The sequence below is a fragment of the Mesoplodon bidens genome (assembly GCF_964165515.1).
Source record: "Mesoplodon bidens genome assembly, chromosome: 4".
NCBI lineage: Eukaryota > Metazoa > Chordata > Mammalia > Artiodactyla > Ziphiidae > Mesoplodon > Mesoplodon bidens.
Window position 1 is genome coordinate 67,803,305 of NC_138160.1, and position 24,216 is coordinate 67,827,520.

Here is a 24,216-nt window from a genome sequence, read left to right on the forward strand (position 1 = left end):
GAAGTCATTATATACACACAATCAAATGACCACTAAAAGAAATTTATGTGATCAGAACTTCCTGCTGTTGAGATTCAAATGAATGTTAATAGTTAGAATTTAAGGGAGCCGAAGGAAAGTGTAAATTGTGATGGAATTATTAAAGAAATGGCTTGAGAAATCTTCAGTATCTTGGCATAAAAGTACAGCACAGAGGATATTTTATTTCTTGACCTTAATTATGAATATTGTTGTAGGCCCTTGAATTTTCGTTAGCTCAGAATAGAGGCAGATTAATTCCAAAGCAGTTAAAGAAATTAAATGCCTTTCATCTCTCTTTATGTTAATGCAGCAGTTTGGAAACAGGGTTTAACTTTTATTTCACTTATGTATCTCTTAATTTTCTTTTACTCTGTATATAGTTTTTCAAAATAAAATTATCTTGATTTTTCTTTTTACTCTAGGCTTGATCCTCCACTACCTGAGATGCTGAAAAAGGATCACAGCCCAGCTGAAAACATGTCTTTAGAAACTCTAAGAAACAGTAGTCCAGGAGACCTCTTTGATGAGATTTAATTGTCTCAAAAAGTACTTTGATGTTCACAAGACTGTGTTTTCTATTCATTTCCTTAAATGGCAAAAGAAAAATTTCAACTCAGCAGCAGCTCTTAGTGTGCTTTACAATGTAATTATATACACACTGAGCTGAAACCATTATGCAAAATGGATTACACATGTATATGAAGATATGATTTGATGACAGTAGTGCATTATTCTAAGCTATTCATTCAGCATGCCTATAATTAGATAAAATCTCAGACCTTTTTGTTGCAAAGGTCACATTTACCTTATTCAGTTCACACATATTATATGTAGTAGCTATCTATTCTGTCTCAGAAGATTTTGAAAATAGGACAAAGAAAATGTCTACAAATCCTTTTTTGAATAGTCATTCTGAACACTGATGTTTGAACATTTTAATTTGTGGAATGATGTGTAAAATCTATTTTTAGTTTGTACACAAACAACCTGAAAATCTGATGATAAAACTTTTGATTGAAGATTTTGTGTTCTTAATAAAAGATGTTATTTAGTTTAACTTTTTCCTGCAATATAGTAACAGGTCTTTATAGAGTATATATTAATATAAATGTAACCCTGTTTTGTATCAAAGAGTGTTTTTCAGAGATTGTTGATAAAAGCTTTATCTTATAGGTACAAGGGCCCTCTTTGAAGACAAGGACCTTGTTGTATCCACTTATCTACCCCCATTTACATCTGGCACAGATTTTTTTTTTAATATTCATCGTTTCTACTTCCTGACCTCTCATTCACTTCTATCCAGCTGAACATCCATTCCCTCTATGCCACTCAAGTTAACAATGACCACCATGTTGCTTGTTGGTCCATTCCCAGTCCTCATCTTACTAAGCCTCTCGGCGAAACATTTGACAGAGCCAATCACTTCTCCTTAAGAAACATTTTCTTCACTTGACTTTTGCAATAACATATGCTATTTGTATTTCTCTTCCATTCTGGCCACTGATTTTTTAGACTTCTTGGCTGAGTCCTTCTCCTTGTCCAACAGTTAAAAGTTTCAGTGTCCTGGGCTTAATCTTTAGCCTTTTCTTTTCATTATTTACATTGTCTCCCTAGATTATCTGTGGTTTTAAATACCATCTATATGCTAATATCTCCAAACTTAAAATGCTTCCCTTTCTTCCCTTCCCTTCCCTCCTCTCCCTCTCTCTCTTTCTTTCTCTCTCTCTCTCCAACTCCCCCTTCCCCCATCACCCCTGTTTCTCTGTCTCCCTAGAAAGTAAACCCCATCCTAGCAGAGGCATGGCCGTCTGGTTTATCTCGCAGTACCTAGGACAGGGCTGGATTCATAGAGACTTAGTAAGTGTTTGTTGAAGGAATAAATGCATGTCTATCACATAGTAGCCCCTCAAATCATCTAGTTTCTTTAAGTTACTAGATCACTTTGAAAAGAAACTCATTAAAAGATTGAAATTTAGCTTGATGATTTGATACAAAGAAATAGTTGTTCAGAAAGCTCAACTACCTTTTGTGATTAATTATAAATAAATATACATATATGTTTATGCATAGGCTTGACTACAGAGAGGGAATGAGAAGGAAATTATACATTATTGTTTATATCAGAAATGGAATTTTATTAAGTCAATGGAACAACAAAATATTTTAAATAGAAATTTTACTGTATTTTTATTTCTATACTAGCTTCCATTTAAGAGGAAAAATTTTAATTAAATGTAAATATAAATATGTGAAATATAATTATAAAATTCTACTCAGTCACCTAGGAAATTCACTATAATAATGAATTAATATAATCCAAGATTTACCTTGGATCTTTCCAAGGAGATTGTGTACATAAAGTACCAGAATCTCAAGATAATGATACCACATCTGAATAGACCACAAATGACTAACCAAAATTAGCATACATCAGTGTATATATGTATGTATATATGTGTATGTTATATATATGTATATATATATATTTTTTTAAGTGAAAGAGAAGAAGAAGAAAACAGAATATTGGCTGTTAACTCACTAGTGGTGAGAAAGGGATACATGGAAATTGTTTCCTAAGTAATCATAACGAGGGAATCTGTAAAGTTCATGGTACAGTTGACCCTTGAACAGCATAGGTTTGAACTATGCAGGTCCACTTATAAGCGGATTTTTTTCAATAGTAAATAATATTGTACTACACAATCTGCAGTTGGTTGAGTCTTCAGATGCAAAATTGCAGATATGGAGGATCTGAAGATATGGAGGAGCCACAGATAAGAAGGGCTGACTATAAATTATACTCAGATTTTTGACTATCTGAAGGGTCAGCACCCCATCCCCCATGTTGTTCAGGGGTCAGTTGTATTTTTTCAGCGCAGTGGATCTTTTCAACCACTGCTATGTGTCAGATTAATTCAGCTGGTTAGAACAGAAAAGAATAAGCCCATAATCATAGTTTCCTCTTTTCTATCTCTTGTGGTTTTAAAGTTCTTGTCCTCTATAGACAGATATCTATAGATTTGGTTAAGATGTCCAGATTCTATCATTCCATGCCATGATTTTTTTCCCACATTTTTCCATTGTCTATACTCTAAAATAGATTTTTGTGGAAGACACTGAAATGGAAGGCACAAGAATTGAGTTATAATGCAGCATGGCTTTTTTTTTAACATATATACAATTTTATTTGCCAATTATACCTTGATAAAATGGGAAAATTACCAAAGGATTTGAATAGATATGTTTACAAAGAAGATATAAAAATTGTAAGAAACACATGAACAGAAGCACAACTTCATCACTCATTAGGGAAATGCAAATCAAAACTATATTGAAACCCCAATACATAAAATAGATAACTAATAAAGATCTACCCGTAGCACAGGGAACTCTACTAAATACTCTGTAATGACCTACATGGGAACAGAATCTAAAAAAGAGTGGATACATGTATACATATAGCTGACTCATTTTGTTGCACAGCAGAAACCAACACACATTTTAAATCAACCATACTCCAATTAAAAAATAACTATATTGAAACCAGGTCACACATACTAGGATGGCATAAAGACTATGCCATATTGTCCTTATGCTGGCATAAGGACTCCTGTACAACCAAGACTATAAGATAGATATATACATAATTGGGAAAAATGGAAAGAAAAGCAATTGGGTCAGGACTTGTGCTCCTGTGAGGGGATTCAGAGAAAAAGGGAGATTGTATGGGTGGGCACCCTCCCTGGGGAGTGGGTGGGTCGAGAGCCACAGACCCGGTGTGTCAGTTCCCGGGTCCTGTGTAGGAGACCAGCACCCTTGGCTGGTTGAAGAACCTCTGGGACAGATAGAAAGGCTGGAGAAGCCTGGACCCCTTCTTAAGGAGTGCACACATGCTGACTTGCCACCAGACAGGTGCTTCATGTATTTCAAATATTTGTTCAGTTAAGATACCTTTGACATCTTCAGCATTATTCTTTCTGGAAATGTATTTTGTTTTGAAATAGATTTTATTTGATGTTAATATAAAGACTCTAGCCTTATTATTATTATTACTATTTGAATTGTACATTTTTTTCTGTCAATTTAGTTTTAACCTATAATATTTTAGGTTCTATTGTGGGAAGCATAAAGTTAAGTTTTTTTTTAAAACACATTCTGTTAACCTCTATCAGTAGATGGTGTTTAGACCATTAGCAATTAGTTTGATGTGATAATTATGATTTTGTTTCAGTCTACCAATTCATTTTTTGTTTTATAAATTATTTTCTTATTGATGATAATGATTATGAATATGATTTTGTTCTCATTTATTTATTTATTTATTTAATACCTTCATTGGAATATAAGTGCTTCACAATGTTCTGTTAGTTTCTGCTGCACAACAAAGTGAATCAGCCATACGTACATATATATTCCCATATCCCCTCCCTCTTGAGACTCCGTCTCACCCTCCCTATCCCACTCCTCTAGGTCATCACAGAGCATCGAGCTTATCTCCCTGTGCTATGCAGCAGCTTCCCACTAGCAGCATGGCTTTTTTGATCTTGATGCCCTCACTTCTAAAACAAGGTGATTGCATTTCTGAAGGTTTTTTCAGCTTAAGATTTATAATGATTGACCCTGGCATCAGATGGTATGGGTCATGCTTCATTAGGGAAGTTCATGGAAGAAAAAAAATCCCATCCCAGGAAGAGAAGTCTTTATTATGTAGTTTTAAAAAAGGTCAGGAAACTACTTAAAACTTTTTTCTTAGTGGTTAATAACTCAAATTTATAAAATACTAGATCCCATGTTTTGGAGCCAAGCAGCTCTTGGCTCTTGGGTAAGTTTGTTTCAACAAATGTTTCTAAGGGATTAGTTATGCACAAAATACAGAACTGAGCCATGTGGAGAATTTAAGGATAAATCCATCCATTCACCAGATATTTGTTAAGCGCTTGCGTCAATCTCTGTTCTGGGCACTAGATGAGGCAATGAATAGTACAACTGCTCTGTTACTGTGGAGTTTATAGTGACGTGAAATTTGGGGTCTGCTCTCCAAGAGTGGAGTATATGAGTGAGTATATGAGAGTGGGGTTGAGATTGGGCTCGAAACCGCTGTATGGTGAACTATAATATCAAGGAGTAGTAGGATAAGTGGCTTAAAGAGAAGGATAAAAAATTTAAAGTTGCGGGTGAGGATCCATAGAAGACAAAGGATCCAGTTGGGGGCTTAAGAGAAATTGGTAGGGGTTGGGGGAAAGTCAGCTGAGGGTGAAGCTGTCTTCCAGGTCAGAGGAGAGTACAGAGGGTCCTGGGGGATCAGGTGTGAGGTTAATTTCCAAGTTTGTAATTGTGAATCATCCGAATGAAGAAGACAAGTTAAAAGGTATCCCAGGAGGAATGTTGGCCCGGAGCGTTTAAGAATGTGAAACTAAGTTATATAATAAAGATATGGAGAGAATTGAGCTCCATAGTTCTAACTGGCACTTCCTTGGGAAGGTATGGGCTGCCAGAAAACTTTAGGTCATGGAACCCTTCCTGGGCATCTGGGAATGGGAAAGGAAGGCCAGTCAGTAGGCCCCTTAGCAGACATTTCCCTGAGGTGCAGCCAACCCTCATCCTTTTGTATCTCTCTCATTCTTTTACTCAGTTATATTTGTATAGAATCCTTTTTTAATAAAATGAAATTAAATAGCTGACATCTAAATTCATGAAAGGCCTCATGAACTTACCTATAAATCAGGAAATTTAAAAAAATAGGTAGTTAACACATTTTGTAAGGGTGAATGATATAGTCACAAAAGAACTATTCATGCATCCATGTGTAGCTATTGTCTGAATTAAAACTTTTCACTGCTGATCTGACAGCTTCTAGTAAATGCTTCTCAGGAGGGCAGATTTCATTTGCAAGTGTTCTGTGCTCAAACCTGAAATGATTTCCTCTATTTTAATAACTGGAAAGGATACCTTGGAAAATATATGACAGGCAAGCACCATCTCCTGTCCTGTCTCCCAGCTCTCTTTTACCTACTCAACCTAAAACACTCTCCAGCCTCCCTTTTACTCATTTTCTCCCTTTCAAATATCCACATTCCCTCTCATTTACCAACTATGATCCTCACTTTTTGATTTTCCTCTCCTCTATTTGAATAAAATTCAATATGAATTTTATTGTTCATATGTTGGTTTTTCTTCTCTCTTCTGGAGGCCCTTCATCCTAAACTCTCATCTCACAATCTCACTGAGAACTATGCTTTCTGAGTAAGGGTCTCTTTGTCCCTAAAGGCTCTTGGTTCTACAGAAAAAAGAGATTTCCTTCTTGACAGTAGATGTTCCTATTAATGGCAGGAGCAATTTTGGTGGCCACTGTTCCAGTAAATAGAATGTAGGTTAGTCCTGAAACACTTACTTTTTTTTAAATTTATTTTTTATTGAAGTATAGTTGATTTACAATGTTGTGTTACTTTTTGCTGTACAGCAAAGTGGGTTCTCCCTCTCCCTCCCGCTTTCTCTCTCTCTCTCTCTCTCTCTCTCTCTCTCTTTCCGTCTCTCTCTCCCTCCCTCCCTGCCTCTCCTAAATGGTCCGATTGAAAACCTCATGAGACTTCTAGAATCCCTACTGGGACAAAATGGTGGTAGAGATGATGAGAGAAGTAGGCTTGAAAGAGGTGGTTTTGTCCTTATGCTTTGCAAACATTTAGGGAACTCAAGCATGTGAAATTTTCCAGAGCCCCTACTAAATAATATTGGAAGCAATCTTGTTCCACTCCCCTAAGAGATATAATGTATCTCTCTGAGGAACTAAGTTTACAGAGGAGTAATTAGATTACTATGAAAGATTAAAATATTGTCAATAAATTTTTGCTCTTCACCACCACCACTCAGTTGACTTGCTTTGGCTGATAAAATGTGGATGAAATAACAATATACACGTTTTTGAGCCTAGGAGTTAAGAGGCATTACATGTTTCTGCTTTTCGCTTTGGGAGATGCTGATCTCTGCCATGAGACAGACACGCCCCGGGTAGCTGTCACCCTTCCTGCCTGGGCCCCTCGTGAGCTACAGAGTGGAGTTGAACTCAGTGCCAAGCTGGAGCCAAGCTCACTACCCTGAAACCTAGAGAAGAGCCTTCCGTCTGAGCCCAATCTAGATAAACTGAACTATAGTCAACCGTGCTGATTGTGAGCATGAGAATAATTGCTTTCTACTCAAAGCCACTGAGATTTGGGATAGTTTGTTATATAACTATTTTGATAAGCGCTGACTAAAACAGTTAATCACATAGAATAACAAAGACAATTTTGCATTTGTAATAGCTTTCAGTGTATACATGGCACAAAAATCTGGTGTCTTCTGGCTAGAACCTGATAATAGAATAAATAGGAATTAGGAATGTGAATTTGGGGACTTAAGCCAGGTTTCTACTCTGTGTCTGCCAGCTGTTAACTGTCTAACCTTGGGCAAATTCTCTGAACTTGAGCTTTCTTATCCATACATTGAGAATTAAGTAAGATAATGCACAGTGCCTGCTTCACAGTAAGTGAAGCACATAAGGAAGATCGTATGATTGTTACTGTTGTTCTGTCTTATGATGGTTGTGTTGCACATAATGAATCAGCACAGTTATGTACCACCAGATTATCAGTTACACTGACCCTCTCTTTGAAATTTATTAGCTCAAGCTCCTTGTCCCTGATCCATTCTAAAGTCTGATGCTTTTCCCAAGAATTTTGTGAATTCCTGCGGGGTTTATTTTCATGGCTACCTCTGCTCTGAATTCTGTGGGGCTGAGCCTCATGTTTTATCAACCCCAATTTTCTTTTTTCTCCCATCCATGCCAACTCAGCCATGGAACTCACTTCATTTTCTTTGATTTACATGACAAAAGCACTGAGAAATCTCTGTGTATAGCAGAATTTATTGAAGGTGTGGGTCAGAGAGGCAGTTTACCTCAAAATGAGTACTTATCTTTGACTTTACCATAACTCTATTCTTTAAAGTCTTCTGGCTTTCCTACTCATGAATCTCCCATTGGCAACTTGTCTCCATAAGATCCAGCCTGCTGCCCCGTTGTCCATCCATCCCTTCCCTCTCTCCTCCCTCCTCTCCTCTCCTCTCCTCTCCTCTCAGCTTTCCCCCAATTCTTCTTATTTTCTCATGCAGAACCACTCAGCTATTATCTCTTTCTTTTAATTGTTCCTTGTTTTTATCAGTCAGGGAACATGTTTTCATATTACATTTTCCCTAGTGTTAAATGTTAAAATAATACTGTCTACCCCCCCCCACCATACCTGCAATGTCATTTTTTTTTTAAATGGCGTGACTTCTAGGCAAAGCAAGACCTGATTGAAGATATTGACCTATCTAAAGAAATAATGTAACTGTCAGAAGGGAGGTGGATTGGCCACTGAAATATAAAAAATGAAGAACTCCAGAGGAAAACACTTTAGGTGTCTGTCCAAGTGCTTTCTAGGGAAGAGAAAATCTATCCCAGAGCTTTAAGTATGTTCATGTATTCACTCATTAATTCATTTATTCATACTCTCCCTCAAAAGATAAAATTGCAGTTCTTCTGTATTGGCCATAACTGGTTATCTTTCCTTATGATTAGAATGTCAAAATTCTGACTTGGAGACAGATCTTCATACTTAACAATATATCATCTGGAGGCCATGTTTGTTTAATAAGAATTTTATATTCTGTAAGAATTATGGAATTTGAGGAAGGTGAGAGAGAGAAAAAAGTATATAATAAAACAAATACTAGTATTTTATTGAGGAATTTTATATAAAATATTTACATTTCTGAAGGGCATTTCTTTTTTTAATTAATTTATTTAATTTATTTGTCTTTGGCTGCATTGGGTCTTCATTGCTGTGCGCGGACTTTCTCTAGTTGCGGTGAGCAGGGGCTACTCTTTGTTGTGGTGCATGGGTTTCTCATTGCGGTGGCTTCTCTTGTTGTGGAGCACAGGCTGTAGGCACGCGGGCTTCAGTTGTTGTGGCATGTGGGCTCAGTAGTTGTGGCTCGCATGCTCTAGAGCGCAGGCTCAGTAGTTGTGGCGCACGGGCTTAGTTGCTCTGAGGCATGTGGGATCCTCCTGGACCAGGGATCGAACCCGTGTCCCCTGCATTGGCAGGTGGATTCTTAACCACTGTGCCACTAGGGAAGTCCCTGAAGGGCATTTCTTTGGTTTTTTCTATTACAGCCCTAACCTGTCATACATGACATCAGTAACTTTCATAATTTTTTAAAAATTTTTATTGGAGTATAGTTGATTTACAATGTTGTGTTACTTTTTGCTGTACAGCAAAGTGAATCAGTTATACATATATATATATATACACTCTTTTTTAGATTCTTTTCCCATATAGATCATTACAGAGTACTGAGTAGAGTTCCCTGTGCTATACAGTAGGTTCTTATTAGTTATGTTTTATATATAGTAGTGTGTATATGTCAATCCCAATCTCCCAATTTATCCCTCCCTCCACTTACCCCCAGGTAACCTTAAGATTGTTTTCTACATCTGTAATTCTATTTCTGTTTTGTAAATAAGTTCATTTTTACCATTCAGTAACTTTCTAATTGCCTACAATCAGCCAATGTTGAATTTCTTTTGCTGATAGTAACCCAGTGGTACTTTCACTTTTACTATCCTTTGTATCAGTCATCTTATTAAACTTAAGAATTTGAAATTTGGATTCTGAACAAGGATATGGTACCTTAAGCTTACGCACAATTCTCACTTATGGTTAGAACACAAGTCCTGACGTGTATATGTTCATTCATTCATCAAATGTCTACCCAACACTTTGTGCCAAGCACTCTGCCAGGTACTGGGGCTAGAAAAATAAATAAGACATCACTTTTGTCTCTCGGTGTCTGGAAGTCGAGACTAAGAAAAGAGGCAGAGCTGTACACAGACAATCAGGGTGTGGTAAGTGCCGTGAAAGAGCTGTGCCCCGTGTGCTCAGTACACAGGGAGGATCAATCTGATCTTATTTTGTTGGGAGAGTACAGGGAGAAGAGGCTGTAGCCAAGGGAAACTTGAAAGAGGAGACAGAAGAACTTTGAGCTGAATTCTGGGATGACTCTGGCCTTGCCAGTTGGCTGAGGGATCCTCAGCCGTGTGTGAGGCTCCGAGGAACGGGTGAGTGTGGCATCTTCTGTGCCTTGTGGCTTCAGTGAAGGGAGAGAGAAAAAATGAAGCACGAGGCTGAGAGGGTAGTGCAGGCTACCTATTGGTTTTGACTTGAGTGAACGTCTATAGAAGGATCTTAAGGGAAGTAAGGGGTGACCTGATTAGATTTGTACTTTGAAAGGGAGCACATAAGGGCATAACCACAGGCACCCAGAGGTCTCCCATCTCTTTGCGGCTTGTATAACTCCATGATGCTTTGTCAAAACCCACTGCACACCACCACAGATTAAACCTTTCCGATAATCTTTGGAAGTTGCGAGTCTCCTGTTAGAGCGACATGACGCATTCACAACAGATGAACCCCTTTCTAGTGCCTGGGCCCAGGCCTTTGGTACAAGCAGAAATGGTTTCATCATTTCCTCTCAGAGCGATTTCAGGATATTTTTAAGCCTCTTGTGGAACTAGCCTCTTTCTTGAACATTCCCAGCCCTGCTTTGACTTCCCATTTCCTGCAGACTGTGGCTTGTATACACCTTTGGAGGAGCTGCCGTCGCTGTCCTCATTAATTCACTCCTTGCACCTCTTTCTGGAGGCTGTAGGTGCAACCACGCTATTGGAAGCAATATTCACATTTATTTCCTAAGGCTTCAACACTTTGTACCTGTTCTGGATCCAAATCTCACTGGGGGAGGGAGGGCGTGGATTTCAATACACTGGTGCCATTCAATGGATGTTAAATAACATAAAGCATCATGAAAGAGGGGCTTAAATCCTGGAAGGAGACATTGTGAACTAACCCTTTATTCCCTGGGATTCTGATCTCAGGACAGTTAAGAGCTATAGAGTACCTTTTCCCCAAATATAAAGTGGCAGAAATAACACTTTTTGAAAAATCAAATTATATTTTGTTTTCAACTTTCAACAGAAAACTTGAGACAATATTTCTCACTGTCTTTCTAGTAGATACATATTTTGGCCACTATTTCTCCACAGATTTCAGTGGGCAAGTGCGTGAGGAGGTACTTTTTCCACCTCACTGATGATTTTCTCAGTAACTGAACTTTATAAGAATATAGAAAATCTTCACAAGTCAGTCTTCCAGTGCACTTGAAAATAATTAGGTGTTCTATCACTTTCCTTTATCGCCTTATCAGAGGAGCATTTGCAACCAGGCCTTCTATGAATGTGGCTAAATCATACCATAGAATCATTGAGAATGTCTTAAATATTAAAACAAGTATCAGCGTCCCCACATCAGTCCTGCTAATGGAACAACCCAGCAGCCTGTTATAAAGAAATGTGAGGCTTAGTCCTTATTTTATTCCATTTAATTAGAGAACAGCTGAAAATCCTGTCTTGCATTTTCAACACATGTTTCCAATTAGTGTAGCGGAGCAGGACCCTGAATGTGATAAAAGCACTGATGTGTACCTTTGGTGCCTGTACAATGTACTCTTTCATTTTACAAGGTGGCTGAAGTGCAGTTTTAAATATCTTTTTTTAAATGCTAACAAAAACCCAGGGGTTTAAACTTAGAAAAAAGTGAAGAGAGGCAAACACAATTTTGTTTGAATTGCTTGCCTAGACTTTTAGAACCCTGTACGCAGAAGGAAGCTTATTTGGTAAAATCTGCACTGGGCATTTACAGGCTTGTGTGCAAAAAGCATTATGGTTTATGCGAATTGTGCTCAGAGGCCATTAGACGGGAGATCCATCACCTCAGGAAATACCACTTACTGTACTGTAAATTTGCTTCATGTGACCGATCTGCTTAAAAGGCAATGGAAATCCCATTCAAATAAATTGTTTCAGACCATGCTATAACTGATAGGACATTTGCCTTCGGTGAAACTCTTTCTGGGTAACTTTTGGAAGTTCATATATCTTTAAGTAGGAAAGTAAAACTGGTGTTCAAGAATCTGGGAATTAGATGTGGAAAAGCGTAATTTAGGTCATCACATCCCACCTCCTGCCAAAATAAAGGGAACTAGCAAGAGGAAAAAGTAAGATAAAACAAGTAAAATATTTTATGACTCCTTCACATGGTGTGTGTTCCAAGCTGTGCCAGGAACAGTGGAATGATTTTCCATTTTGGGTCATGGGAAAGCATGATGTCTTTAGTCCAAGAAGGTAGAGACACTTATACTGTTATAGGGTCCTACATGAAGATTAAAAACAAACCTCTTTGTGCCTGAATTTTATTTTCAAAACTACCATTCCAGTTTTGGTTCATAATTCACAGACTAGAGAAATGTGCCCATCAAAAACAAGAAACTCCATCTCCTAGACTCATTACCAATTACTTTATTCAGAAATAACCAAAAGTGCCAAGATAATAACAAAAATCTGAATAGAGGGCTTCCCTGGTGGTGCAGTGGTTGCGAGTCCGCCTGCCGATGCAGGGGACACAGGTTCGTGCCCCGGTCCGGGAAGATCCCACATGCTGCAGAGCAGCTAGGCCTGTGAGCCATGGCCGCTGAGCCTGCGCGTCTGGAGCCTGTGATCCACAATGGGAGAGGCCACAACAGTGAGAGGCCCACGTACAGCAAAAAAAAAAGAAAAAAAAAATCTGAATAGAATAAAACTGAGTAACTGGATTCCTTATAACCAACTTAAACTTAAGAAAAAATAACTCAAGTGAGAACACTTAAGATCTACTCTCAGCAAATTTCAAGTATATAAAACATTAGTATTAACCATAGTCACCAAGCTGTTTATTAGGTCTCTAGAACTATGTATCTTATAAACTGAAAGTTTGTGCCCTTTGATCAATATCTTCCATTCCCCAGCCCCCCCCCCAGCCTATCATAACCACCGTCGTACTCTCTGTTACTATGAGTTTGGCTTTTTTTTTTTAGATTCCACATATAAGTAAAATCATATGATATTTATCTTTCTGTGTCTGGCTTATTTCACTTAACGTAATGCCCTCCAGTTTCATCCATATTGTTGCAAATGGCAGCATTTCCTTCTTTTTAAAAGCTAAATAATAGTCCATTCTATATATATATATATATATATATATATATATATATATACCACATTTTCTTTATTCATTCATCTTTTGACAGACACTTACTTTATTTCCATATTTTGGCTACTGTGACTAATAATGCTTCAATGAACTAATTTTCACCAAAGTGCCAAGAATACACAATGGGGAAAAGATAGTCTTCAATAAATGGTGTTGGGAAAACTGGATTACCACATGCAAAAGAATGAAAGGAGTCTTATCTTGCACCATACACAAAAATCAACTCAAAATGGATTAAAGACTTAAATGTATGCCCTGAAACCATAAAACTCCTAGAAGAAAACAGGGGGTAAGCTCCTTGATGTTGGACTTGGAAATGAATTTTTTGGAATTGACATCAAAGCACAGACAGCAAAAGCAAAAATAAACAAGGGGGACTGCATCAAACTAAAAAGTTTCTGCACAAGGGGAACCGTCAACAAAATGAAAAGGTGACCTGTGGAATGGGAGAAAATATTTGCAAGTCATACATCTGATAAGGGATTAATATCCAAAATATATAAGGAATTTCTACAACTCAATAGCAAAAACAACAAATAACCATATTTTAAAATGGGCAAAGGTCTTGAATAGACATTTTTCCAAAGAAGAAGTAAGATGCCCAACAGGTATAAGAAGAGATGCTCAACAGCACTAATGATCAGAGAAATGCAAATCAAAACCGTAATGAGATGTCACCTCACACCTGTTACAATGACTATCATCAAAAAGTAAAAGATAGGGGCTTCCCTGGTGGCGCAGTGGTTGAGAGTCCGCCTGCCGATGCAGGGGACACGGGTTCGTGCCCTGGTCCAGGAAGATCCCACATGCCGCGGAGTGGATGGGCCCGTGAGCCATGGCCGCTGAGCCTGCGCGTCCGGAGCCTGTGCTCCGCAATGGGAGAGGCCACAGCAGTGAGAGGCCCGCGTACCGCAAAAAAAAAAAAAATAAATGATAGGGACTTCCCTGGTGGTCCAGTGGCTAAGACTCCATGCTCCCAATGCAGGGGGCCAGGGTTCAATCCCTGGTCAGGGCACTAGATCCCACATGCCGCAACTAAAAATCCTGCACGCAGCAACGAAGATCCCACGTGCCTCCACTAAGACCCGGCGCAGCCAGATAAATAAATATTTCTTTTTTAATAAAGTAAAACATAACAAGTATTGGTGAGCATGTGGAAAAAAGGAAACTTTTGTGCACTGTTGGTGAGAATGTAAACTGGTTCAGCCATTACGAAAAACAGTATGGAGGTTCTTCAAAACATTATATATACAACTGCCATACAATCCAGCAATCCCACTTCTGTATGTATCCAAAGAAAATGAAATCATTATCTTGAAGAGATATTTGCACTGCCATGTTCATATTAACTTTAAATATCCAATATAAAGATCTGAGCCTTCACCTTATGTGACTGTTGGGCTCTTCTCTCTACAGGTTCTCCCTGGTCATCATTTATCATTTCAACCAACTATCTGGCTCAGAATTTAGGTCTCACTTTCTTCTGTGGGCCACTGATCATTCCTTTATCTTCCTAGAATGAGTTTCCTTAAGCTGCCACTGCCCCACCATATTGCTTCATCCCCAAAAGGGGCATCAAGCCTTCTTTGATTCCCCACGGTGCAGCAGAGACCAGGCTGTTACTTTATTTTTTTTTATTTTTTTTTTTTTTGGCGGTATGTGGGCCTCTCACTGTTGTGGCCTCTCCCGTTGCGGAGCACAGGCTCTGGACATTCAGGCTCAGCAGCCACGGCTCACGGGCCCAGCCGCTCCGCGGCATGTGGGATCTTCCCGGACTGGGGCACGAACCCGTGTCCCCTGCATCGGCAGGCGGACTCTCAACCACTGCGCCACCAGGGAAGCCCCAGGCTGTTACTTTAAATAAGTCTTTATCAAGGTCCCCAGAGAATTCCATATTGGTAAATTTGGTGGTCATTCCATGCTACAACCCTGATTACTTGAAAACCTAAAAAGTTGGCAATTATGCATGGGAAGTACACCACACTGACTAATTTAATTACCATAACCAGACCTATAGTGAGTCACCAGTGACATGCGAGCATGTTGCAAGAACCAGCTTATCATCACATACCCTCCAGCACACACATATGCACCCCCCTCAATGGGAGTCTCCCCTCCTGGCCCAATTACCTTGAGGCCCCAAAGGAAAAAGAAGTCATCTTAAGTCAGCTTCCTGGCCCATCACTGCATATCCCAGGATCTGTCTCTTTCCAGGATGATTGTGTTCATTCTCCAAGGGAAGCTCCATACTCTACCTGAACCAGCCTTAATCTATATACTTCAGCAGACAAATGTTTCAATATCAGTATATTTCTCCCAAACTGTGACTATTGAGCCATTTATTACACCAAGTATGGACATCTGTAACCCAATCAAAAGTCTTTTATAAAATGTCACGTTCAGACATAGCCAACTTTCCTGCAGTCTTCAGATTCTCTGATACAAGGATCTTGTATGGGAACAGTAACGCATAAACACATGCATTTATGTACACAAACACACACACACACAGGCCTGCATGCTCTGAGAGGGTCTTCTTAACAATAAACAATATGCTATTGTAAAGCAGCATAAATCTATATAAAGAAAAAAGTTGTCTACCCTGGATTCTGCCCTCCTCCACCACAAAGAGTATCTTCAGAGAAAGAGAAGTCTGTTAGATTATATTTGATTTATGTGACTAAATGGACCTCTGGGTTTAAAGTATCTGAATCCAGGTTATTATTTCTCCCCCAAGAAGAACAGAGGGTAGTTACTTTCTTTATTTTTCAGAACTGAAAGCCATATTGGATAGCTTTTCACAGAATCAAAAATCTGTCTGCTCTAGGTCTCACTTCTTGGGATATAAAAAATTACTTGCAGCGTCAAAGTGGCAGATTCCTCAGCTTCTGCCTTTTGGTGTACAAGAACTTTGAAGTACAGACATGCAGGAAATCCCATTGCATTTGATTTGCTGAGTGTTTGTGGTTTATACACATTACTTCTCTATAATCTGGGCTTCCTTTATCTATTAGATAATAGTGATGCTTTGCTTCCAAAAAGTTTTCATGCCATACAATAAATTCTCACAACATCTTTTCTGAACTGGGAAATGATAGCTGTCTCTAGAAGGAAGATAGTATGTTTTTCTAACTGTAGAACTGTCATTAGGAAAAATTATAAAGAGACTTGCCATGTAGTTTCTTAGAGTGGCCGCTAAGAAATTAAATCTGATTAATTGCCTTTCAAATAAACTGCAATGCATCAGAGCCATCTCTTTTTTTTTTTTTTAAATTTCTTCTATGTGGGACTAGCACATTATGGAAAAAAAAAAAAAGCTTTTCCCTCATTTGTCCCACTTGATCTCTCATGAGCTCTTCAGTGGGTCCCCACTGTTGTAACTATCTCTGACCTTCCCACTAACAAAATATACCTGCCCATGTGTTCTGTCCTGGGACATTCCTGAATGACAAGGTGACTAATAAATTGATGCCAAAGATAGATGGGAGTTAATTTGTACTGGGCTACCCTTTGTCTTGTCATATGATCAGTTTGACAGGCCTTCGTTGATCTAACCCAGAGTTACTGACATAAGATTTTAGGCTTTGTAGCCAATCAGTAGGGTTTTTCTTTTCATCAGTCATTTAGTGGCCCTTGAGTGCACAATGCGGGCACTTCTGGGTTCCATTGCAGTAGAACTGCTTCAAATGCTGCCCAGAGACAACAGAGTCAATGCAGGCCCTTCGAACTGTTTTTAAAACATGGCTGTGGACCCTTATTTCAATAAGCTCTGCATTGAACCTCAGTATATAAAATAACAAAAGAAGAGTTGCTTGGTTGGGGTAGGATCCTGGAGCTATGCCCCTTCATCCTTTGGGAACAAAGTTGCAAGCCATTGGTCCAGTGATTAAGGGGACAGATTCAAGAGTCAAACAGTTGAGTTCAAACCCCAGTTCTGGATGACCCTTGGGAAATGTCTTCCTCTCCTTGAACTTCAGTTTTGTCATTTCTAAAATGCAGCCAATAATCCCACATTGCAGGTGGTTCTAAGGATTAAATGAGATCATGTAAAACAGCGTTTAGAACAGCGCCTGGTGCACAAGAATAGCTGCATGAGGGATACAGGTTATTAGTGTTAAAATGCCACTTCCATTGCAGCCAAAAGTGTTACAGAGGAAGGATGGGGACTGTATGATGTGGGACCAACAAAAGCTGATGCTGGTGACTAACTAAACACTCCCCTGAGGATAGTGGAACAGTCTTATAAACTGAGCCACACTCCCTGGTGTGGCTGACAATGAGTAATTCAGCAGAAGGGAGTTGGCCACCCTTGTCAGGAAGTTGACCTGACTCTGTGTATAGAAATTCAGGTCACCGATGAGCCCTAATCCCGTAGCTCCTGCCACAGTTCTTAACTTAGAACAAATATACTCATTTGTAGAAGAAATTTCAACCCTTAACATACGCTAATTATAATTTTTCTGGGCATTCCTAACAGACTTCCTAGAGTGAAATACACTCAATTAATGGTGTATTGATAGCCTGTTGATGAGGCAGGTTATGTTGGAAATATTTTATGGGTAAAAATTATAAATATTTATAATTATAAATAAATACTTTATGTGTAAAATATTAGCATGGAGAGAGACAGAGGATGTGATAGATGATAAGTAATGGGAACGTGAACTGGAAAACTCATGTTGAAAACAGAAAAATGGTCCCCTTGCACCACAATATTTGAATTCTTCCATTTTTGTCCTGCTAACAGCACAGAGAAGCACAGTATTTCAACTAAGTGTGTTAGAAAGGTATTGGCATTAAACAGATATCTAGCAATTTGAATGATTTCTTCAAAGTGACTGAAATACACTTCCTCATTTTTTCTTTCACTTCTACATATTGCTTCAGATAGGATTGCACAAGCGATGATCTTGCAAGAAATAAGACCTCCACTGCAAATGGTTTGCACCATTAAAATACAAAAGAAAATTCACAAGCCAACAAAGCTAAAATGAGAAAAGTTAATATTTTTCTTCCCATACATCCAATCTGTCTAGACTCATTTCAACTTGGTCTGATTTGCTGATCCCAAACCTGGATATATTGCTTAGATCTTGCCAGGATCCTGAGAAAGGACAAGAGCCCCCCACTCAGGTTGTAGCTATTTCAGGGCTGCTTCTACTTCCCCAAACTCCTTACCCTCTATGACCACTGAGGCCTATTAAAGCCTATTGCTGAGAACTTGGCAATGAGGTCATGTGAGCTTTGGCACTAAGTATCTGATTCTCATTGCAGAGTCCTGATACCCCAATTCTCAAAGCCATGGCTCTTGAGCGGTGGCTTCTGTCTGACTGTCATGGGAAGTGTCCTCCCACTTAGAAGAAAGGTAGATTCCCCCTAGAAGCATGTCATGCCCACTCTCCACGTCATGCATCATGGGTCACTCAGATGTACCCCCTGAGATGGGTCCCAGGAACAGAGACATCATCATTATTTCCTCCTTCCTTTACTTATACTTGAAAGAGACAGAGGAGAGCCAGTATCTTTCAGGGTCCCCACTTCCTGTCTGTGTCTCTGCTTGTGAAGAGTGTCAACAAACTCAACGGAACTCATAATCTCCCTTCTGCCTTTAGCCACATCTTGTTCCTACTTGGGTGTTTTCCAGATGGGTGAAAGGCACCAACCTTATCAGGATTATTAATGACTCTTACACCTCCCTGACCAGATGTTGTTCCCTATCCTAGGCCCCAGCCAATCACCAGATCTTGCTGTTTCTTCCTTTGTAATGTTTTTTTCTGTTCCATGAATACTACCACCATCTGTTGCCTGGATCAATGCGACAGACTCCTAACAAGTCTTCCTTCCTCTAACCTTGCCCCATTCCAATCCTTTCTTCCACTTCAGTCATTTTCCAGCTCAACATTCTTCAGTGGCTCCCCACTGCCTTCAATGAAAGAGTCCAGTCTTCTTAAATTGTCTTACAAGGGCTGTCATATGATTCCTCTTCCCTCCGGTGACATTTTTATCATTCCGCCTTTGTTACCCTTTCCCCCCAAATACTCTACATTTGACTGGCACTAAACTACTCCATCTCTCCACAATCTCTCTTCACCTCCAAGCCCCTGCATCTGCTCTTTTGTTTGTCTTGGGTCCCCTTTCTCACTTCACTTTCTCTGTTCTCTTCCCCTCCTATTCATCTTTCAAGTCCTGAATTAGATTTCACTTCCTCAGGAAAGTTTCCATGCCCTTCTACATCCTGATTAGGCATTCCTCATAAGTCCTTTCTTAACGCAGTGTTTTCCCCACCTTAATACTAATATCTAGCACACTTTATTGTAACTGTGTATTTCCCTCTCTGTCTCTCTCACACTGTCATTCATAAAGACAAGAACCCACTCCTTCTTTTTCACTGTTCTATTCTTTGTACTTAGAACAAGTCTTCCTGAATGAATAAATGAATGAGTATAGTTGATACAAACTTAAGTATTCAAAGGAGTGTCAACATGTCAGATGCGCCTTAGAAAAGCAAGTGAGCTGACAACCAAAAAGTGACCTTTGGGCTCATATGGAAGTGGCTTGTGATCATGACAAGAGCACTTTCAGTGGGACAACGGAGACAGAAGTCAGAGTAGAGTGGGTTGAAACTGGCTAGGACGTGAATTCATGTAGACAGCAAATATAGACAAGTTTATTGGAAAGTTGTGCCATGGTAAGAAGGAGACACTGTTGATGCAGGAGGGAGAGGGGGCACCTGTAGGAAGATACCCATGAAAGACTGGAGAAACTGCCTGTGAGAAAGTCAGAGCTGTCCTTAGGGTCACACACAAGGCAGCCACAAAAGAAGCGAAGCACAACTGGGCTAAAGTCTACAAGCACATTTTGAATCCCAAGTTCTGATGCCATTTGCTAAGACAAATGAGTTGAAATTCCATAAAGCACTCAGAAAGAGGTTTACAGTGTTGCTTAGCTCTGCTTTGTATAGCAAGTAAGAACTTTATTGGTAGACTTTGTTGGCCTATGGTGATAATATATATATATATATATATATATATATATATATATATACTTTTAAAATTTATTTATTTTTTGCATTTATTCTTGGCTGCATTGGGTCTTTGTTGCCGCGCGGGCTTTCTCTAGTTGCGGTGAGCGGGGGCTACTCTTTGTTGTGGTGCGCGGGCTTCTCATTGCGATGGCTTCTCTTGCTTTGGAGCACAGGCTGTAGGCGAGCGGGCTTCAGCAGTTGTGGCATGCAGGCTCAGTAGTTGTGGCTCGCGGGCTCCAGAGTGCAGGCTCAGTAGCTGTGGCGCACGGGCTTTGTTGCTCCGCGGCATGTGGGATCTTCCCAGAGCAAGGCTGGAACTGTGTCCCCTGCATTGGCAGGCAGATTCTTAACCACTGCGCCACCAGGGAAACCTTTTTTTTTTTTTTTTTTAACTGAGATGCAGGAAATCCTTGTGCTTTCATTTATTATTAAATATGGACGTTTCAAAGGTATGGAAAGTCATGCAGCAAACAACCGTGTATCACCACCTGCCTTAAGGAAGAACATATCGTTAAATGCAGTAGTGGACCTGCTACATCTTGAATTTAAAACAACTCTTCTAGTTGTTCAAGTCTCTATTCAAAGTGCAATTCATTTTTTATCATGAAAGAAAAAAGTTTCCACTGCGAAAGTCATAACCAACTTGTTGAGGTTTATACAAAAAATATTTTCAGTAAACAAATCCAAGTACAGGGTTTCAGGAAGAAAGTGTGAGGGTCATGATGATAAAACCAGTGGAAGCCCAGCAGATGTGCCCCAGGCTTTCCTCATTGTCGTCAGTCATAAGCCTGTCCTACCCTGTGGTTCCCAACCAGTAGGTCTTGGGCCCCTGGGTGTAGCAGAATTTATTATAAGGGGCCTATATATCCATATGCACATTTAGTATAGTAGACTAAATAAATAATATGTCATATACACACACACTACTATTTTTTTTAGATGTCTATAGATGAAATTTTGAATAAAATACCAATTTGCTTACTTGCTTTACTGAATTAATAGCAGCCTTTGGTCACTGTGTGTTTTCTCAAATCGTAGACATTGAAAATATAATGTATAGCATGATACAGTCCTCATACTCAAAAAGGTTGGTCTCTTGGTATAGTTATTTGCTAGAAAGCCACTGGATGATGATTTAAACAGGAGGCAAAACGTGTTCTTTAATATTTTAAAAATTGTTGGCCTTATAAAAATCTGTTCTTCAAAATACTTGCAATATGTTTCAACACACAAACTTGTTTTATTCACAAACGTATGGACACCAAGGGGGGAAAGTGGCGGGGCGGGGGTGGGTGGTGGGTGGTGGTGGTGGGATGCATTGGAACATTGGGATTGACATACATACACTAATATGTATAAAATAAATAACTAATAAGAACCACTGTATAAAAAAATAAAATTCAAAAAAAAAACTTGTTTTATTCAGTCTTTGCTTCTGCAGGATGCTTTTGTGCTAAAGCCCACCTTAGTCCATACTCAACACAGCAAACACCTCAGATCTTGCACCATCAGAGCATCCAAAGGCCAATTCTTTACGAGTCTGAGTGGGGTTTCTCTCCTTCTTTGACCACAGATAGTATTTCCAGAGGCAGAAAAGTAGGATCAGAAATCCCACCTTCCTTTTACTTCCCTTCTGCTTGCCATGCCCTGAGGCCCACTGGGCTGCTTCTATCAGACATGACTCATTTCTGATTTGCCCAGAAGAAGCACTGTTTTGTGTGTTATTCATGCAGAGGAGCCCAGGGGCTTCTTATGTGCTTTCATCTGGCCAGGTACTTGGATAAGAACCCTTCATTGAGCGTTGATTTGTTTAGTCGTTATTTGTTTCAAATATATTTGCCCCTCCTCACCAAGAGAACAAGCTACTCGAATAGCTGAGCACATAATTCATATTGTGTGTCGAGTGGCATTGACTGTGGAGGAAAAGCAACACCCAACCTTGTCTCCAGTTCTCTTCCTCACGAGCATCTAATTGAGCAGCAGAAATGCTCTTTCAGTCAAGGCAAGTTTTACAGAAACTCTTCCCTACAGTATTTCCCAAGTTGAGAGAGCACACAAGATGGCACAGTGACCCAGCATCATTACTCTGAATCCTATAATGAAAAATTGATTTCTTTATCAATTTTCTCTCAATCCTCTGATCACACAAAAGAGATCTTAAGTTAGTGCTGGCATGTGTTTGACATTCCTTACAGTGTCCCCTGCCCTCTCTCCACTTTTCTTTTCTTTCTTTCTATCTTTTTCTTTCTTTCTTTCTTTCTTTCTTTCTTTCTTTCTTTCTTTCTTTCTTTCTTTCTTTCTTTCTTTCTTTCTTTCTTTTTGACAGAGAGAGTATCTAGGGCTCACATTCAGCGTTTTTAGCACAAGGTAACAATATTTACCTAAACTTTAAAGCATTGTTTTATATTCATTATATATTTTATAGCTACCTCCTATTTAAGGCAAATAATATACTCTAACCATTTACAGTAGTGATGTAATCTTTTAAAATAGTAGAAAAAGTGGGTCAATTTAAAGAAGAGTATTATATAGATATTGGTGGTTTCACAGTACAGCAAAAACCATGTGAGTTATTCAAGATCAAAGTTTGTGAGATCCTGTCCTATCACAAAGCAAATAGATTACTAGGAGACACAGAATACTAACCTGTGAGCACGAAGTAGTTTATCAAGGTAGAAAATCCACTCATCACCCAGCATCCTTAATAAGAGGACCCAGAATAAGTCAGTGTTATGGCCATAGGGCTGTGAGTTCTGATTTGACCCTTTCTGCCACATTAGCAGACGCTGTTACCACTTGCATTGGCCCCAGCAACTCTGAAAGTGAAGAAGAATGATAAAAGCAGTTTTTCATCATGTTTTTAACCTGGCAGTGTATCATTTTTCCCATGCCACAGTGTCACAGGCTCCATTAATATAAGGGGTTAAAGATTATGTTCTGAGTGGCTGGCAAAACAGTTCTCAAGTGCATTACTCAGCTCAAGGCAGACGTCACAAGGGGAACTGGCTATCGTTTTCAAGCCAGTGGGTGTAAAACTTACTGTTCCTTTCTATTTGTCTGTGAGATAATTCTGGCTCTCCCTTTCCCTCCAGGATATGGCTGCCAAAACGAATTAATCCCATACCCCATTCGTTATGACCTCCACAACAGAAGTAAATGTTTCTTACTGCTAACTGGAAACATTTCCCCCAAATGATCGCAAATAGCGTGAGTGCCTGTTCCATAATTCCAGCAACAGTTTTTTTTTTCAGCAGAGTGGAGGTAGCGTCACAGTGGGATCAAATGGGCTGGAGCCACTAACTTTGATGTTCCAATCCTGGCTCTCCTGCTTCCTAGCTCTCTCCTCTCCAACCAGCCACTTAACCTCTTTTTGGAAGGCAGTTTCCTCCAGAATGAGACCTGCTCATATGTACTTCTTGTCTGAGCGTGGATAAGGCAGATGCTGTACAGAGGCAGTAGCCACAGCCTAATTGACAGTGCAGAAGTGCTTTCCAGAAGTTTTTATTTTCTAAGTGATTTCTTAGATCACTTAATTTCAAATACTCCCCACCAGTGCCCAAGACTCCAGCCAGACAGAAAACCCTTGCTTGTACTGAAGAACATCCCTTTGCCTGGTTGTGGGCTCATTAACCACATAGCATGATACACTTATAGAAATAGTGGACTTGCTTTTCTTACTATCTCTACGTTGGTGGATATCATCTAAGTGGAAAATTTTTCATTTTTTTTGTTGTTGTTTGTTGTGTTTTTTGTCTTTGCTTTTGTTTGTGCTTTGAGACTCTGAATTTCCAGATATCTGCAGAAACCGGAAAAAATACGCCTTACTTCCCAGAGAAATAGTTTTTATAAAACAGAGATGTCTAGGACTTCCCTGGTGGTCCAGTGGTTAAGACTTCGTTTTTCCACTACAGGGGGCTCAGGTTCCATCCCTGGTCAGGGCATGGCCAAAACAAACAAACAAACAGACAGAGATGTCATTTGTTATCCACAAAACATGCTTTGCCTTTTGAC

At 39.4% G+C, this 24,216-nt stretch overlaps 1 protein-coding gene across 7 annotated transcripts in view; it reads left to right on the forward strand.

Annotated features, from left to right (window-relative positions):
- XRCC4 (X-ray repair cross complementing 4) overlaps positions 1–24,216 on the forward strand; it is a 368,161-nt gene that overhangs the window by 264,563 nt on the left and 79,382 nt on the right. Inside the window, exon 8 of one of the 7 annotated variants that reach the window (XM_081231088.1) lies at positions 444–2,167. The exons of 5 other annotated variants lie outside the window; for them this stretch is intronic. In XM_081231088.1, coding sequence (XP_081087214.1) covers positions 444–555 — 112 coding nt within the window. In that variant the 3' untranslated portion in view covers positions 556–2,167. Of the gene's footprint in view, positions 1–443; positions 2,168–24,216 lie in introns of those variants that run through there. One more of the 7 variants, XM_081231089.1, reaches the window with a different exon arrangement.